Below are 19,819 nucleotides of genomic sequence, written 5' to 3'. Positions count from 1 at the left end.
CTGCGTCTTTCTGAAGTCAAGGCGCCCTCACTTTCCAACTCCAAAGATGATAAATTCTAGACCGATTACAGCAACATGCTGTCTTTTTTTTTTTTGGTTTTCTTTTTTCTTGCTGGCATGTTACCATTTTTAATACACAGCAGGGCTCCCGTCATCTTACATCCGTTAAACATCTTCAGTGGGACATGCGCTATACTCAGCCTTATGGCATCAGGGATGAGGTGAGCTGGGACTATTGTGCTGCTAAAGAATGTTTTCTTTTTTTAAATTAAATTTAGATTAAAACAACATTTTTTGTTTCTACTGATCTTAAAAATCCCCAAAGTATCTGAAAACCCAATTAATGGTCAGATACTGGGGACAGATTTTACTAACAATGGCTTAAAAATACAGGCCATCAAGTTAGTGGTGGTCTTTGAAAGAGGAGTAATTCAGTCATATTATGTTCTTTGCAATAAACTGTAGAGAGAGCAAAATTCAACACTTTGGCTGTCAGAGTCCTGAAAAATGATCCATAAAGATACCAAGGAAAACTGATCAGTCAGCCTTAGCGATTAGCAAACAGCGATACTCCATTTAGGAAAAGATTATCAAAGTACAGATTTCACTGTTCAACACATTCCCGTGTTCGGCTGCCTCAGGGATGACATATGCTCTTTAGACCCTGAATGTTCCTAGAGATAAACTCATTTACTCACCTAATCTCTAACGAGGAAATGCCAAGGCTGAGTATATAATTCAGTACAATTTTCAAGGAGGCATTATAATGCAGATTGAAGTGGAAAGGACTGTCTTGAATATGTCAGAGTATAACATTACTCTCATAATTAGGTGATCAACTGGTTATGAAAATTATTGAGCTGTAAGAATTACATGGCTTGATATTTAGTGCTGCTGAGAAAATCTACAGTTTGATACATTACTCCAAGGAAAAAAGTTGGGCAGAATGAAGCCACAAAGCACAGGTTTGGGTTGCCCTCAGGGAAAACTAATTTTAGAAGATGAAATTTTGCCTGGAAATAGAATTCACTTTGTCAATAGCCAATGACATTGCAATCAAACCCAGAGATTTAATGGTTTCATGTGCTCCCTGCTTCATAACAGGATCCTGAAAAATCAGAGTAGCTTTGTTTTTTCCACAGAGACAGACCTTTCCCTTACAGCCCGGGGACCAGAGAGACAAATCACTCAGCAGTTTTATTCTGTAGGTGTTTGGAATGCCCAAAATTCTGCTTCAAGTGTCATCAAATGAAAGGCCGTATTAATATTCACTTTCTGATCTGCAGTGTGCTTTAGGTGATCTGTACCCGAGTGCTAAAGCACGATATCGATAAAAAGGTCTATAAAATGAATTTTCATGCTGAATCTATTGAGTGCTTACAAAAAAGCAGACTGGTAGCTGCTGACTCACTCGTAAGACTTTGTCAGATATCTCAGAATCTGCATAAATCTCCATAAAGTCAAGATATCTCGATCACATTATGCTAAATTATGAGTAGCAAATTAACTAAAATGTTTGAATACAATTAGGTTAGGAATAGGACCTATTTTTATGAACCAACTTATCATCTCAGAAAGAAACGCCATCCTAATTGGATCACTTACTTCTTCTACATTTTGTATAATTCACATTCAAAAAAGAAAAATGTCAATGTTTCTGCCTTTTCTTGCAGTGGATTTACTTATGAATAATTACACTGGAATTCAAATTCTTCTTAGCTTTGACTGACAGGTAATTCCAAATCCTACAGAATAGCGCCGACGCCGTTAGAACAGAGAGAGGATTTAGAGAGAGCTTGTAAAATGTCTCCTGTGCAGAGCTCCTGCACCTGGATTAGCCAGTGCATGACCTTATAAGCAGGGTTGCTAATTGTTCAGATATCTGCAAAGGCTTCTCCCTCCACATCTCCCCTCTCCCAAAGCTCCCTTTCACCTTTCCCAGCCCAACGCCTCCGGATGCTGCTCCCGCAGATGCGCTGGCAGCCTTAGAAAATGAGCGTTAGGCAACGTTTCATCCTTCCCCGTCAGCTCGGTTAAGAGGGCGTTCGCCAACCCTGTTTACGAAGCATGCCATCACCGCTCGCCGCATGCCGGCCGTGCCCGTTAGTGCCACGCAGGTAGTACCGCGGGATGAACCACACGCAAGCTGGCATGCTGCCCGAGCACCACAGGTAAAGAGCGACTGTGTCTAGGCGGGCAGGGGACTTTCCGAGCAGACAAACCACTTTTGTGCCGTTGTATCAACACCCTTTCCTTAACCTCGCCCGCGCAGTCCCGCGGCGAAGTTGGGCGTTGCTGGTGTATAATGACCCTGGTGCAAAGCCCATGCCCCCTATCACACAGTATCGTTGCTAATTATTGCAGTAAAGATCTAAACAATACCAACATCTTGGGAAATACAGACATCTGTTAAACTCCAGGTGGTGAACTCCACAACTAACACAACACCACATGACTGTACTGTTACAATACACTGTGTCAAGAACAACAAGAGCTCTGGGTTAGTCTCGGTTATCACTGGAAAGGTTAACTTGGCTTCCCGGCACACGTGGTGTTAAAGAGAAGAGGAGGAGATCAAAATGAACAAAAGAAGAATTGGCAGAATGAGAATGCGAGAAGATGGGGAAATACAGCAAAAGCCCACTACGAGAGGTCAGGCTGGTAAACAGGGTGTAAATCAAGCTGCTTCACCGCGGCTGGAGGGCAGGAGCGGGGCTCAAAGGGAGATATTGGTACGCTGGAGAAAATCAGCTCAGGCAGTGGATCCTGAGCAACCTCCTCCTAATCCAGGCAGAAAGGAGGCTTCGCAGCTGGGTGAGAGCTGGTTTGGGAGAGTCCCACAAGCCCGCTCCTCCTGGGCGATGGTGACCATGCCGGCAAGGGGAGCGGTGCCTGGCTGGGGGGGGGACTCGGTTTTAATTCATCATTTTTACGGGCTCTCAACACAAGTTGTTTCCCAAACCGATATTCTGTACTTCTCTTGGCATCATCCTGTGGGATTAGAACTGATTCCCTTAACAAGTACTGGGAGGCAGAGCACAGCAGCCCCAGGCAGCTCCAACCTCTGCCCTGGCATAGCCAAACTCATCACCATCCTCTCCTGCCACTTGGAAGGGCAGCGACCATCGCTGTTGTGGGATAAACGTTTCCCATTCCTAAGCCTGCTCCAAATTCAGCGATCTCAGCCCGGGTTTGGGGCATTCTGCCCCGTGCCACTGTTCATCTGACAAGTCTTAGACGTGACCCGTGAAACAGCACCGGTGACCCGTAAAGCAGTGCCGCGGGCAGCCCCAGTTGTGCCGGCCAGTGCCCACTGCCCGCTCCTCGCAGTTCCCAGGGCTTGCCCGGTCTCTGCTGGCACTGTGGGAGACGGGGCCGGGGCTGCTCGCTTCCCATTAACTGCATTTTTCTGGGAGGAATCGGGCTGGCCGTGCAGCTCCGAAATATCTCCAAATAGTGGCTGCCTCCGAATATAGCCCTGTCAAGAGAGAAATTGCCACTTTCCCCGAGGTGGCTTTCAAGCCGGAGGTGCGTGGGCATGGGAAATTGGAATTCACGAGAGTGGGACAATTCCATTACTGTCTCCTCCAGCTTCTTCCTTCTCCTGTAATGAGGGAATTAACTACTTTGCAGGTCTGAGTATATCTGGAGGACAGCGGCAAGCCAGTGAGCAACGAGCCCGTGACGCAGCTGGATTTACAAACTGTATCAAGAATATTATTAGGTTAAAAAGTAGTTTGCACTGAAGGAACTTTTTATTTAAATCCAGTGTTTTACTTGGCTTTTATTGTACTGAATGGATTTATTAAAAAGAAAACAATAATAATTAAAAAAAAAGCAACATGGAAAATGATAAATTATTTCCACTGAGAAGATTCCAGTTGTGATAGAATGTAGAATTGGGGAAAAAAAAAAAAAGAAAAAAAGATTATAATATCTCGCTAAGCACCAGGCAGCAGCACACACACACTCTTCTCCACCTTATCGTCACCGAAAGAGAAAAGCAGCCCTCTGTAAGTGCAGAGATGTGTGGAAGCTTTGGGGTCACAACTACAGATTTCTCATTGAACCACAGGAGGTTCGTCTACGGCACCCGGCACTGATTCCCTCATATCCCCCACAGCCTGCTTCAGAAATAAAATCTTCCTATCCCCTCACGCCGGTGCCTGAAGAACAGCATGGCACATTTGCTACCACTGGATCCAAAGAAAAGACAACAAAAGGAAACACAAAGCACAGACCTGACAATCGCATGCTTTATAAAGGCAAACTCTAAGAGTCTTTCTGAGCCTGCGCAGGACAACGGAGGGGTTTGGAATGAGTTCAGTGCCTTAAAAATCAAATAAAATAAACCAGCCTTGGTGTAGCTCTGAAGGAACGGAAAAGATGTTACAAGAAAATAAAAAGAAATAAAGCCCAACAGACCCCCAAGCCCAGTGACAACACCCCCCTCGTGCTGCCCCCGTTTCGCAGGAGAGGACAGGAGGCCTGCCAAGAAGAGCAAGAATGAAGGCAAAGAAATAAAAATACCAGGAATGGCAATGGGAAGGGGATTCAGGATTCGTTAAAGCATGTTGTGATAACTTCCAACAAGGCCTTAGAAATACAAGGTAGGAACCTCGGTCTCCCTGAGTTATCCTCTGCAGTGAAAGCTGATAGCCCTCCCCTTGCAATTTTTATTTAACTAAAACTCCCTGCAATATGTGAGAGACGGATGGAGCCCCACTCCCATTTCAAGCACGGGGAGCTTGCTCACAGGTGAGAGTTTTAATGGCACAATTTTCCTAGCATATTATTTTTGTCAAAAATTACAGCTATATTTGTTTCTATGCTGATGCCTCTTTAATTATTCAGGCTAATATCCTTAAGTTATGAATTAAACAAAATACTTGCCAGATCAAAGCTTCTCCTAAAAATAAAAAGAGCAAGGGACAGATTTGCAGCCCTGAGCACCGTCCTGGCAAGGGGGGATGGGAAAGGGAGATGTGAGCAAGCCCTGGCCGGGGTGGCCAGGTCAAACCCCAGTAGTCCATGCCCACCAGGACCTGGAAAGGCTTTGAGGTGGCATCTTTATTTCTTTTAATTCACAAGATTCCTCATGGATCGAGTGACTCTCAGTCGATACGAAGAATTTACAAGCTGGGACGCACAACGGCTGAACTCCATGACCATGCTGAGGGCTGGTGTGGGGTTGATCTCGCCGTTAAAGCATCGAGGCTCTGCACTATACTGAATTTTACCCTGCTGAAAAAGTACTGTGCCTCCCTGAAGTACAGTGTTTGTGGAGCAGTGAGCAAGGGCTGGAGAAATAATAAAATAACGTCCTGAAGTGAGACTGCCTGCCTTCCAGAGACGCTCCTGCAAATTACTCAGAGACTCCTACATTGGTGGTTGGGAAGGTAGAGTAAACCACAAAGGATGCATTTCACAGTCCAGTCATTATTCTCTAAGAAAAACCAAAACCAAAACAAAAAAAAGGGGGAAAAAAAAGTGCCATGAAGAATCTGACAGTGTCTTAATGAAAACCAGAAAAAAAAAATACTGAAAAACATAACATGATCAAGGGATAAATTAAGGGTTTGCAAGTGTCAGTCCTGAGCCAGGTCTGCAGACCTGCAGTTCAGAATGATATGCGTGTGCCATGAAGTAAGCAAACGAGCTTGCACCACACACACGGTTTAGTGGGATGCCTCACAGCAGCGGTGGCCAGCCGTTAGTGACACAGCACTGCCATTCAAGTGGGACGAGACGTGCCGACTTCCCAGTACCTTGCACTGCACTGGCTGAGCTCTCCATTAATACATCATCCAGCATTAGATCTAAAAGAACGAAACGGCATTAATCACCCGGCAGGACACACGGCAAGACTTCCCTTCCCCTTCAGAGGTCCCTACGGCTCTCAGGCTCTCCGTTGCCTCTATTGGGAATGTTTCCTTGTGGGATCCTCTCCTTGTGCCTCATGGAGGGTGGGCTCAGGTACACAGGCTCGTTGTGAAAAAGGGCGGGCTCTTGTGCTTCTCCCACGTACACAGGTTGAAGCCCAAGAGATCCCTGAGAATCCCATGGCTTGACGATGACGAAGGAGAAGACACTTCTGAAGGACGGACTTTGTACCTGAAGGATGGACACGTATCCTGCTGGGCCAGCGTGCCTTACAGTGACCACTCCTGCCTGCCTAAATCTCTCCAAGCTGGGATCCCACATGCTTTTCTGGTTTTCAGGTATCCAATTGGGTAACTGCATTTGAAGAGCCTACGATCAAAACTGACTGTGCAACCAGTTAGCTGTTTACGTCTGACATCCATAGGTTGGTTTGGGCAACTGGGGATGCTCAGGAAGCCCAGCTGAAAGGACCTCCCAGGCAGTTGCTGGCATAATCAAAGCCCTAGTCTTGGTATCATCTGCAAGTTCCCACCATGCAGAATGAAGCTGAGCAATGACATCTGCTGTCTCCGAGGGCAAAGCTGGACACGGTCAATTAAAACCAACATTTCACTGAATGTGAACTGGGAAAACTGTTCTGAAGCGATTTGGAGGGCTTCATACTTTGCTCTTGAAAGGTTTTTATGGCGAATGAATACTCAGCAATATTTGATCCTCAGCAAAATAGCTGTTTATTGCCTCTTTAATTAGGCATTTCATAGGACTGAATGAATAACCATATCTCCAAGGATGGTTTGTGATTCCTTCCCGCTGGGAAATTGCCCAGACTTACGTCTTTTCTTCATCTAGTTCCTCTAGCGTTATAAATAAGGTCATTAATAATAACTAAACATCTATTTTTCTTCTACAGAAATGTCTGCTTTCCAAAACTGCATCTTTAAACAGGGATCTTTCTATCCAGTCTGTAAAAACATTTTCTAACTCATCAGCCTGAAACTGTGTGTGTGGAACTTGGACTGACCGTAAGAGCTTTCTAGGCATTTCCATGATGTGAAAAACATAGCAAAAAAAATCTTTCCATCTATATTCCACTTAACTGAGAACTAACATGTCCTGCACCGCTCTTGAGGGAAGCCTCCATCTTTCCACTGACCCTTGTGGAAGTCAGGCTCTCGGCATAAAACAAAGTCTTATGTCCAGGGGCTGGTGTGTTACGTCCGATTGGTTACAAAACCTGTGAAGCTCATGGGACTTAAAGACGTGACCAAAGGAAAGTTCTGGGTAAGGGCTGAACTGAGAGAGGCTGAGACACCGTTGCGGTACGTGGTCGCACAATTAAGCCTGTCACAGCTATTAAACACCTCTTAGACTGTTAAAAAAATAAAACACATAGTATTACCAGTTTTCAGAACAAGCACCTGATCAGACAGCCAATTAAACAGTACTAAAGTCTGTCAAAGATAGAGAAGAGATGTGAAAGGGGACACGGAGAGAGCAGCAGGCAGACCGACCAGAAGGGAAAGTGTGAGCCCGTGGACAGGAAGGGCAATGGAAAAAGGTCAGTCAGAAGAGACAGCATGCAAGAAGAAAAGTACCTCTGGCCTCTGGCGGACTTATTTCTTACTTGTTCAACCAAATGAAAAGAAAAAAAGACTAAAAGACAAACGTCAGGTTGAAGACTTTTAGCAGAGCGGAGGTCTAGCCTCCTTTCACCTGTAAAGCTTTCTCTAGGCAGGGCTGCAAGCTTGCACATCCAGTTTGGAGCTTGGTTCAGTTTGCATCAGTGCTATTTTGTCTAGTTAGTTACTCTCCTCAACTGCTTATTTTTTCTAATCTGTATTTCTCAAGCAAATGCATTGATATGTTTCTCTAAGGAGTTTTTAAGCATTACTAGAATGAGATGGCTCCATTATTTTATTACACTCTTGAATAGCAGTGGTGCTACTGTGCCAATAAATAAACCTGCTTGATAAATGGGACAGGTAACATCACTGTGGCATTACAAGGCTGTAATAAACCAAATAGTGAATCCAGTTATCAGCAACAGTGCTCATGACTCAGAAGATTTATGGTGCCATCCGGCACTGCCGATCTTTGCAGTTGTCACTATTTGTGTAACACTGAGCTCTGCTATCCAAGAAGCTCCAGGTCTGATTATTATTATATTTTAATTTAAATAACCTTAAATGGAAAGGTCATTACAGATCATGCAGCCATTAAAAAGGCTTCCATGGCTCCTTGCTCAGCCTAAAACAACACTATTTCCTTCATGCAAATTTTATAGCTGGACATGCTTTTGGGAGAAGAATGATCACCAGACGCGAGGCAGGGAGGGGAGGGAGGAGGGGATCGTGTGGAAGGTCAAGCAGGACTCAGAAAGATGTGGAAAGACTACCGACCAGCCATCTGTTTCTCCTTACTCCTTCTCTTTTTCTCCAGTCGGCGAAGCCTCTTCTCCTCCCGCCTCTTGGCTTCTTCCTCCTCCTGGTGCTGCCGACCCTTGTGGAAATTCTCCACCACCACCCCCACGAACATGTTGAGGACGAAGAAGGCCACGATCAGCAGGCAGGAGATGAAGTTTTTTGGGTTGTAGTTCATGACTGGCTACAAAAGTGGAGAAAAGCAAATGTCAGCTGAACCTCAAAAAAAAAAAAAAAAAAGGGAGCAGACAGATACAGCTGCCCCATCCACAAAACCTGTGGGGGCTCCTCTGAGGCAGCTCAGCGTGCCCTGCTCTTCCTGAAAATTAGAGCCCTCAGACATTTTAACTGGATGCTCCCAAAACACAAAGCACGTTGAGGACAGAAGAGCCACCTCTGTTCTGCCATCAGCAGGTCAGTAGCATCATTTGCAGCTATTCCGAGTCCCTCACCAAAAACCTGTACCCACACAAAGCACTTTTTTTTCTCCTTAAATGTCCAAATTTCTTGAAACATCAAGCCGTTCTTCAATAGGTACAGTTCTCCTAATGACAGCTACAGCAGTTGTGTAGCAAAATCCGTTGGGAAAAGGTCCAAACCCAGACTTTTCACTGGGCTCCTTGTCACACCCCAGGACTTGGGTGAAACGCCTCCCTCGATCCCAACCCTGATTGCCTGTGGAAACCAACAGTACGTTGCAAAACAAGAGCCAAAGTGTGCGACCTTGGACAAGTCATTTCTTACAGCTCTGCTAGAGCACGTACCTGCTGGTCCACTCCCACGGCATCTAAGCCATCGTACATGATATCCACCCACCCGTCCTTGGAGGCCAGAACGAAGAGAGACATCAGGGCCTAGAAACAGATGGGAAAAAAATTAGACATAGTTGCACTGAAGCTCTTTTACTTGTAACATTTTACTCCTCTTTGCCCTTTCCTGTCTGAGGATTATCATTACCTGTCTGATAATGGGACACTTTCATGCCCAACGTTTCTCCTGGCAGCAAAAACCTATCAGTGCCAGTGCCTGGTCCAGCAACGAGCACTAATTCAGAAACCACAAAGACGAAGACAAAAGCAGTTTCATTTCCACCCTCCAGGTCTCTACTGCTCTCAACTAATTACTCCTTACCACGCTACTAAAATAAGGCTGTGTTGCAGAGATGGTTCAAAGTGTCCGGCTCTATTAGACAAGCCCTTCTGCAAGATATATTTGGTTTGTTATGTAGCAGTGAAGCAATTAAGTACTCCACGAAGCCACATGTGCTTGTTCTGTTCCGAAAAGAAGTGTATGCCTGCTTGGAAACACTACCTTTGGGATTTACAGAGAGAGAATGCTGTGTATGTGAACTGAATATTTACTGCCACTGGTAGTGCCCTGTAACAAAATCCCATGGGATAATAATGCACAGGTTTTAAGGCAAGGAGGTAAAGGAGCAAAGAAGCAGATTACCATTCTATTAATACCTGGCCGAGATTATCAAAATTATACTTGTGCCGGACCCATTTGTAGCTTGCTTCTGTACAATCCGATTTATTTGTGATGTTTCTGGTGTCCTCCCCCTGGCAGACAAAAAACTTGCCTTTGAAAAGCTGCAAAACACGCAAAGAAGAGAGGAACTGTAAAGGTTTGGTCCACAGGATTTCTCTGCAGACGATGGGCATTTCTCCTGGGGTAATCCGCACAGCCCACGCCGACCAGAGAGGTGAAGGGAAACGGCCTCATTCGTGTGGGTTATTAAGTGAGAGCAGCCTGTGTAATATGCACCTAATGAGCAAATGCATGATTTCACATCATTTAGGACACCCTCCTTGTGCATTGGGTTGTCTGGTTCAGTGACCTGAGACTGGCCTAGAGGCCTTTGCTTCTGGATCAGCAGCTCAGGCGTAGCCCCAGCTAATAGCCCAGACTGGCGAATGGCTTCTTACCGCAGGCGGAATGACCCCGGCGACTCTCAGCCCAGTCAAGGATGCTGGTTTCAAGAGCCACTGCCAATTTCAGCGTAACGAGGGCCCTCCGTCAGCAGAGAAAAGGTGGCACTGAAGTGGCACGGCGATGGACTAAGCTCTGCTCTTACGGGTCACAAGGGGACACGTCAGAGAGGAGCCCAGCTGCTGCCAGTGATGTGGGGCTCTTGCTGAACCAGGACTGCTGTCAGTCCAGCTCTGGTCTCTGGATCCTGGGTGCTGTTCTCCAGCCATCATTAGGCTCTGCAGTCTGTATGTGGGTCTCTGAAAATATTCCCTGTGCAGAGCTTAAGGAGCCAAACCCAACTGGGGCTGCCTGCCTGATCCTGATCTTATTTCCTTTGGGGTAAGCAAAGGGATGCAACTCCTGGGGAGTCAGCTCCTGATTTACACCTGCACGAGGAACATGAGCCTCCACACGCTTAATCCTAGACCTGGTGCTTCCCGTGCACAGAACGGAGCGTGGCAGGGGGTGATTACTGCTTCAGACAGGGTGATTGATGCTGGCAGGATGGATGGCATCAAAGCCTGGGAGACATCCAACAACTCTGGTTTCATTTGCTGACAGAAGCTATTGGCATTACTGTTTTGGGGGGAAATGGCAGCCTGCTCTCCAGGCTCCTTAAAACACCACCTGGGTATACAGAGAAAAGACGCTGATGGGTTTTGATCTGTTGTTCTAGACAAATATCAGTAGAAATAATAGCGAACAAGATAAACCCACGCATTGCTCCATGGGTTTCCTTCAGAAATCAACAGCAGAAGGGTGTTCTCTAGGCATGCAAAATTAATCACCACTCAACGCAGTCGTAAAACCTCTGGATGCAAGAAGAGAAGTATTCCCTGATCTTTCCATGGAGAAACACTATCCATGGGTAAAGCAGACTGGGGAGATATAGCCTTCACAGAGAAAAGTCTTAATTAGGCAGGAAGGTAAACAACTGGTTTTAATATATTGTCTATAAACATAACTTCTCGGGGAGCGGGACTATAATGCCACTCAGATGGGAGCAGTAACACAGTTACTAACGGGGTTTGGAAATACAAAGCCCAGTTTGCAAAAATGTCGATCCCTGTCAGCGCTTCAGATTTTAGCACATCCGAAAGGGAAATACCCAGCGTTTCCTCCTGTACCTGTTTTACCTATCTATTTCTTGGGTCTTATTAATGGCTAATTATGACATGTGGGCAAGCTCTACAACAAAACCAGTCCTGCCAAGAGGAATCACTGCTACAAACACAGACGTCTGGATTTTAATAGCGTTAAAACCCTCTAGTTTGATCCTCAGTTTGTATTTACATGGGAAAACCAACTGTAACTTGAAGAGATCATCTTTTTATAGAAAATAGCTATGGTCCTCATCTTACACCTAATTAGACATCAATATTAACTGAGAATTTTGCATCCTGAATACAGGATCAGTCTTGCTTGTATCTACCACTTAAGCACATCACTAGTCACAACAATTTAACATAAGACTGCAAGTCACTGGGGAAAGCAATCACAATTAGCAGGGAGGAAATTCAAAGAGCACACTGCAAGTTTTGTTGTTTGGCATAAATTTTCCCGTGTCTGAGTTTTATATTGTTTTACGGGATATGCTTAGTTTTATGAATCTCTTTAGCGTAATGGATGGATGTTGTTGTAGCGTAATGCTAAGCCCATCTAGCTGCTGAGGTGGTTATGGATGGCATGATTTTCTTCTCTGTTTATTTTCAATGCTGTATTTATTATTTAAACAGTATATTAGAATAAAATATGATATAAGACACCTTTCCAAACCAAAGCCAAACAGAGCTGCTTTCCAAAGCTGGCTGTGACAGATCAGATAAACTTCAGAAAGAAATAACTGTTATGTCAGAATATTTATATGAAACAATCTCTTCTTCTCAGGTAATGAGAAACCAATTGCATTGGAAACTCGGCCACTTTTCACCCGAGTTCTTGTGCTCCTGGGACTGAGGATATTGCCAGCAGAGCTGGCAGGAAGCAGACTCAGAAATCTCTATTTCTGCAGGCTTTCAGTTATACAAACTGTCAGAATCTGAATGGATCTCCAGGTCAAGGTCTCTCTGGAGTTTACAAACCAACAAAGCAAACTCTCAGCTTTGAGAGTTTCTATTTCCCCATTGGTTTATGCCTAGAAGAAAGGTGGAGGGGAGATGTCCCCATGTTATCTCCCAGACAGAACAGGAATGGGATTGAAGAGTCTCCCTGAGCAGAGTTTTTCCGGTGGTACATGTCATGCCTCAGACCTGACCCTTCTGTGGCGGAAAGAAAGGGGAGAAATATCTTGATTTATGTCCCGCTGCAGACAGAGAAGTCCTTGTGGTGGGGAAAGGATGAAGAAAGCCATTCTGTGCCTTTGAGGGGGTCATCATGTTGGCTTTTGTACCTGCCTGCAACAGGGAAGCTTCAAGAAAGTTCAACGGGTCAAGTGGCACATACCCAAGATTTGGAAGTCAGGAATTAATGTGTCTTGAGAGCACCAGAAAGGCCACACTGTGCTGGGGTAGGGACAGCGTGTCGCACAAGCCCTTGAGTCTGAGTCATTCCAGGCTGTTAACTGTGGCAAAGTTACGGATTCAAAACCCACAGACATTTCTAGAGCTGGGCAGAGGACCTTGGGGGAACCAGAAAGAGGCAAAACCAACCCCACTAACTGGCTCTAAGCATTGCTCCTTCCACTATGGCTAGGGACGTGTGCTGCTGTCCACTGTTGTTAGGGTGCAATTGTTAATGAGATTTTAATGGCTGTCCAATAATTCTAAATCTGCTTCCTCTTCGCTAGGAGCAAGGAACATTCCCCAAGAAGGTCAAACAGCCCACTGGTTCCGTTTCAGAAAGGCTATAGTCTGCCCATTGATACAGACACCCAGATTTGGGCCGTACATATACTTTTGGGTTAGATGCTGAGGCTTAAAGGGGACTCACCTGAACTCCCAGGATCCCAAAGATTATGAAAAAGGCACAGCAGATGACCACGATATTCCCAATGGGCTTCAGGGATGACATGAGAGTCTCCACCACCAGCTTCAGTCCTTGGGCTCGACTAATGACTCTGTGGGGCAAGTAAGCACAAAAGCTATGTTACTGCTGTTCTGGCACAGCTCTGCCTCCTATCAAGATAGAAGATGCAGAGAAAACAGTACTGGGGAATTTTTTAGAATGGCACATAACTCAAAAATCATGATGGAAGAAGCAGTTCTGGAAGAGTGGCCTGTGAGATTATGGAGGTGCTGGAGGGAAAGGGGTCTCTGCCTACACATACAGCTTTACATAAAAGAAGAGAAGGCCACATAGGAGGAGGCAGGCCAGAAAGTCACTGGAGGAAAAACTAGGAAAGGAAGACATATAGGCTACTCCCATATTTTTCAAACTTGGAATGATGGTTTTAGTTTATCCCACTACCTATTCCTGATCCGTTTGCAGCATCTTCTAGTTACCATTCACTATAATATATTCAAGCCTTGGCATTTTTCTTTTCTATCAGTCGGTCCAAAGAGCTCTCTAGGTTTCCAGCCCTGATCATACCTTCCCCAGAACCCAGCCTCTTGGTCTGGGCCATCCACAAACACACACCTTTATGCCTGTATCCTGTCCAGGACTGCAAAGAGAGGCCTCCCAGTGTCCATTCCTGTGTAGATTTAGGCAAGAGTTTTGATTTCCCTGTCTCAGTCTGCGAAACGGAGCAGCTGCTCTTACACAGCGGCCTGTAGTGATTATAGAATCACCTAGTGGTTTGGGTTGGAAGGGACCTTTAAGGGTGCTGCCATGAGCAGGGACATTTTCAACTAGATCAGGTTGCTCAGAGCCCCCTTCAGCCTGACCTCAAATGTTTCGAGGGATGGGGCCCCAGCACCACCAGTCTCTGCTTTATACCCACTGTGCAATCTCAGCTCCTGGGCCAGTGGCGTCCTCCAGATGAAACTGTACCAGCAGGACCACAGGCATCTAACCTTATTTCTGTAGCTTCTCTCTGTCTGGTACCGCACAGAATTTCATAAGAGAGGATTAGATCATATAAGAAGGTTGGGGAAGAATAACGTGGATTTTATGACTGAAGCAGGTTAAAAAAAAAAAGCGAAGCTGTACCATACTCTCAAGGACACCACCACAATGAAAGGGCAAGGCTTGTGTGATTTAGAGAAGCCATCTCACCATGCTGGGCAAGATGAACGAGGTATTCAGGCTCACAGACCTAAAGGTGGAGAGCTGGGGGACCGAGAAAGGCATCTGAAGAGGTTGCATACCTCCCTCCTCTTGATGCCAACTGGAATTAAGCATTTCACTAGCGCTGTAAATCAATTTGTACTGATGCCATAGAAACTGTGCTTTCCCAAGGCAGGAATAGCTGTCTGCTGTGTAAATCAGCGGGAGGGAAGCGCCTGTGTGCTTCTGGGTACCAGCTGGTGACTCCTTTGAACACTTGGCACTCAAAAGTGCCACAAAATTCCCCCCCTTTCTTGTCTCTGCCTGCTTCTCTCCTTTGCCATGGGAGTCTTCTCACCGCCACTCCCGTTTCGCCCCAAGTCTGGCTGCACCACCTGAAGCACAGTTGGAGTTTTGTTGCCTGGAGAGGATCCAAGTTCTGCTCCTCTCTCCTCTGTGGTGATCCTAGCAGAGGTCCCCATGGACATATCGACATGCCCGACACGCATGGCCTTAGCTGAGACCCCAGCCACGGCTACACCAACTCTCTCCTGCCCCAGAGCCGATGGGTTTAAGCAAACTGCAGAGCTCAGTGCACAGGCACCTGGTCTTCCTGTTGGCTTTAAACACTATCCTGAAAAGCTAAAAAATATTTCCCTTTTTTTCTGGTTAAATATTTACTCGAAATGTCAAGGGTAACTTCAATTATCATTTAAAAAAATAAACAGATGGTGGTATTTTTATCCACTCTTTTACCAGTGAAACACAAAAGGTGGATGCTGCTACTCCTCACACTGGGTGTCTCTCCCAGGTAGCGGCTGCGGATCCCCGTTTCAGGTATCTCGGCTTTGCTGATGCTCAGGTCTGTGTTACTGCAGGCAGTGAGCTGTGGGGTGAGATGGGTCAGGGAGCAGAAGGCTGCTAAGGGCTGAGATGGCCCAGGGGATGGTGTGGACCCCATGGCAGCATGGAGACTGGTCGGTGTGGGATGCCAAAACTGCCCACGTGAACTAGCTCGGGCTGAGGTCCTTGCTGGGGCAGCTACACTGCTATCACGTTGTGCCTGCACAGGGACCTGAGCCAAAGCCAGCTAGCCAAGGCGACTGGATGGCAGGTTGCTGTGCTTGACTCCATGAGCTGCTTAATCCAGCCTAATGAGCAGTGTCCACAGGACAAGGGCTCTTCCCACTCCCTCTGAGCACACAAAGCGAGCATTGGGCTGGGCAGTCTAAGGCTGAATTGCTCTTATGGATCCTCAGAGGGTAGAAAAACCCACACCATCCCCCTCACATTACTACCCTCACACCATTCAGGGGGAAATAGTGCCAATCTACAGATGGGAAACTGAGGCGCAGGAGGACCGCAAGCCATGTTCTCAGCAGTATGCAGGCACCTCATTTCCAATCATTTCAGTGGAAATTAGGTACTTTGGTGCCTTTAGGGATCCTGACAGGTACTCTGCCCACTGTCACAAAGAATGGGGCAGAAGTCAAGGTCTTCTAAATAGAAGGCCTGTGGTCTAACTACTGGAGCATCCTTAAATTTTAGGGAACAAGGAAGAAACTTAGTCTCCAGAGTCTAAAGTCGATAATTTTCTCCAATGCTTATTAAGAAAGCCTATTCTAGAAATAATAAAGTGATTTCCCTTGTGAGACGCTATTTGGTATCCAGCCGAGAGAGAAAATAGGAGGTTACTTGTCTGACTTCACGAAGTCATGTATGTCAAGAAAAAAAGGGCAAAGAAACTGCAGCACTTGGCTGCTTTCAGAGTTTTGATCAACCAGGGAATTCCTCAAATAAGAATGCATGAGGGTAAAAGCTGCCACCAGTTTAGCTCCATACCAATGCTGTTTCCAGCCCTACAGGGAGAGAAGACTTTGAAAAGATTTTGAAAACTAATAGTTCTTACTAATGAAAACCTTCAGACCTTGAAGCTGTCTCAGACTAAGGGCCTGATCCAACATCAAGGCAAGTCCACGCGAAGATTCTTGCTGCTCTCCCGAGAGTCTGATAACTTAGAAGGGCCAATAAAATCCTCAGCATTTCCAGATTATTAGTGTCATCTCCAATATGTCAACATAGAGCATCCCCACACCTCATCAATATTGCCCAAGGTCCTGCTGATATCAGGCTTGTAAACTCGTATTATCTGACCCACCACGCCTGGAATTTATCGCTGAAGGATGCAGCTGATTTGGAGCCCTCTGGGCTTGCCAGAGCCATAGACCCACTGCATCTGCATTAGGCATATGACAAATGGGGACACTGAAATGAATTGATTTTTTTTTCCCCAGTGTGAAGAAATGTTAATCCCTGAAGTTCCTCCTGGTTCTGCTGGTCTCAGCATTCCCAATGCTGTTAAACCCCTGGTGTGAGACACTCCAAACCCACTGCCAGCCTCACCCCAGCTGGATGACATTTACTAACGTCAAGCCTGTTAGTCTGATCAGAAGAAGTAGCAGCACTTAGATGGAGTAGCAGATCAACGTTAATAAAGACCTTCCTCCATAGATTAAAAAAAAATTAGCAAAGGTGATAATATGATAGATAAAAGAGAGTCTATAAAATGACTCTTTCATACTGCAGTGGTATGAAGAGTGACTAATTTATCCACCTGCTTTGGAAGTCAAAGCCCAGACTCTGTAGAGAGTGAAACAGCACTGAAGTCCACCCAGAGTAATTCTGAATACATTTTCAATTTTGATTTCTCTTGTATCTTAAGCTACAACACTTGATCCCAACAACAGCAGGTTGAACGCATTAGGAAGGAATGTTATTGTATAAGCAATCCCTCTACTGGCTGAAACATCAGAGGGTCATGGCAACATCTTTAAATGTCACTCCTTTGTGAATATATTTTTGGAATTCTGGTCATCAAGCTGGGATCAAATCCTCGTGGATTCAATTTGGAGGCTGATAATCAATCATGCAATGAAAAGCCCGTGATTGTCACACGGGCCAGGTTTTTTAATGCCTGTGCAAAAGGCACAAGCATGTGTGGTTTTGCGTGCAGCATAAGGCAACAAGGTTGTTTTCACAGGAGAAAATAAGAGACAGAACGAAGGTGATGTCATTTGCAAGAACCACCCCTTCAGACCATCAACCAGGAAAGCCAACAGAGAGATGACGGGAGCTGTCTCTGCCCTCGAGCTGAGGGTGACACACACAGCCATGGCTTGGCTGCTCACTGTCAGTGCCCTCCCTGCAGCCCTGTCCCCCAGTGCCTGCAGAAAGGGAGGACAGAAGGAGCTGGGTTAGCTCCGCCGTGGTGGGGACGGAGCATTCGCCTTGGTCTCTGCCTACACTTTCCTGGGAAGGGAAAACTGGCTTGGTCTTCACTAGGGACTTCACCCGGACATGGGGACCGAAGCCACAGTACACAGAGACCTCAGGTCGCCCATCCCAGCTGCCATCCTATGTTGATCCCGGGCAGATCCCTGAGCCACGCGACAAAGGCAGAGCGGGCAGCTGCAGGCAGAGGTGTACTCAGGGCAGCCCAGATGTGCATCACAGAGGCAGATGGGTTTCCACATGTGGAGATTTATGACTTACTGAAAAGGCCCCCGTTTGATGGCTGCTTTTTCATTTCCTACAAATCTAATTACAGGGGAATAGAACTGATTGTGAACATATTTAGGGAACGGGCTTGTTGCTGTCTTTTTACATTTCCTTTGTAGTAGAAAGCAGTATGTTGGCTGAAAACATTCACACGCTCTCTTGAGAAAACATACCAAATGCCAACAGGAATGGAATAGCAATGGAAGAGCCTAATCCTGCACATGCTCCAGATGGCAGGTCTTCCTCCAGCCTGCAGATACTCAGTGGATTATTCTCCATAACTGCAGACTCCTCAGGCACATAGGTGACTGAAGAGAAAAGCTCTAGTAAATGAAGACCCAGGTCTAGGCTTGACAGACTTACAGCTCTGTAAAGAAGCACACAGGGCTTTTACTAGGTCAGACAGGTGACTCTAGCAGAGCTCAGCACAACCCAGGCCTCTTCCTCTAGATCTGATTTAACCACACCATCTCAAGAGAGAAACTTGCATTCCACAGTTCAGAGAGAGGAAATCAATCCTTCTTTTACCCAGAGCTACCCAGACTATTTTCTAGGTTTTCTTAACATGGGTCAAAAATCAGCCAAAAAATCAGCCAAAAAAGAAGAGAAGAGCAGATCTACTGAACCAGCAATCCAGCAGGAACTGCCCTCAGAAACTACAGTTGACATGGAGATGCCAGGGGACACTTGGAAAAAAAAAAAAAAGTCTGAATAGGAATCACATAGGAAGACACTGTAGTCATATGGTCAGGGAACTGAACCACACCAGCTATCTGCCCAGATAAAAATGATTAAAGCAGCTCACGTCTATGGTCAGGGAACTGAACCACACCAACACCGCTATCTGCCCAGATAAAATGATTAAAGCAGCTCACGTGCTAAAAGTCACCAGGCACAACGTACATGTTGCCCAATTTAACAGAATGTCTTTCATAGCTGATGAGAATATTTGGAAGATATACGTGTAGGCATGGCCATTGTTATTTAGACTTATTATTCACACAGGGGTAGTAAAACAACATCTTCTGTCAGAAGCAGGGTCCTATTTTTCTGTCCTGAAAGAGAAAATCCTGACGCAAAGCAAACCTTTCATGAAGGAAGCAGCAGTAAGATATGACAGGCACACAAAGATGCTTTGAGCAGGAAGGTTTATTAGCTGCTGCATAACAAGAGCAGCAACAATGGTATTAAAGAGGGACTGCATTTAGCATGGAGAGAAACCTTCATGCCTTGGGGTAGAGGACAAAACAGATGCCTGTTTGGAAGAGGCTGGTCCTTGGGCAGGTTCTTGTCAGAGGGGTGCCTGCCCCTGGAGCATGGGATACTGCCTGCTGTTAGAGATGAGGGACCAAGTTAGCAGGACTACTGCTTTCATCACTTTTCAAAATAAACGTCTCTGTAAAATTAATGGGGAACTGAGGGGAAAAAGGCTTCTTTGCATTCTAGGTTAAGCAACAGTTTAGTCTCTGCTTCCTTAAAAATGATCTGCCACCTGCTACTAATTTCCTTCTTTGTTACGAAAGCCATTGACTGCCTGAAGGAAAGGGGGAGAAGAAGCTGTTAAGCTGCACTTTACACAGAGCAAATGAGAACACAAATAGCAGGGGATGTGTGTTTTAATGAGCAGAAGAGGCATTGATCAGTTTACTACTGCACTTGGGGCTGGTCCCAAAACACAGCGAGCGCCCGGAGCTCCTCGCAGCTCTGCAGGACCTGCGGACGCTCATTGTCTGCGGAGCAGCAGGAGGCTGTGCACAACGCTGGCGACAGATGCCGTGCCCTCGTCTCGCCTGCCCCTTCCCTTCCATGAGTGCGGCTGCTGGCAGGAGAGGCTCGGC

General features: G+C 46.0%; 1 protein-coding gene across 1 annotated transcript in view; it reads right to left on the bottom strand.

Annotated features, from left to right (window-relative positions):
- Positions 1-19,819, bottom strand: part of CACNA1G (calcium channel, voltage-dependent, T type, alpha 1G subunit) — a 100,704-nt gene that overhangs the window by 23,300 nt on the left and 57,585 nt on the right. Inside the window, 5 exon segments of the mRNA XM_010150615.1 lie at positions 5,769-5,819; positions 8,283-8,487; positions 9,068-9,157; positions 9,770-9,895; positions 13,206-13,332. Coding sequence (XP_010148917.1) covers positions 5,769-5,819; positions 8,283-8,487; positions 9,068-9,157; positions 9,770-9,895; positions 13,206-13,332 — 599 coding nt within the window.

Source organism: Eurypyga helias, unplaced genomic scaffold (genome assembly GCF_000690775.1).
Source record: "Eurypyga helias isolate BGI_N326 unplaced genomic scaffold, ASM69077v1 scaffold15344, whole genome shotgun sequence".
Lineage (NCBI taxonomy): Eukaryota > Metazoa > Chordata > Aves > Eurypygiformes > Eurypygidae > Eurypyga > Eurypyga helias.
This window is presented reverse-complemented; position numbering and strand designations above follow the sequence as displayed.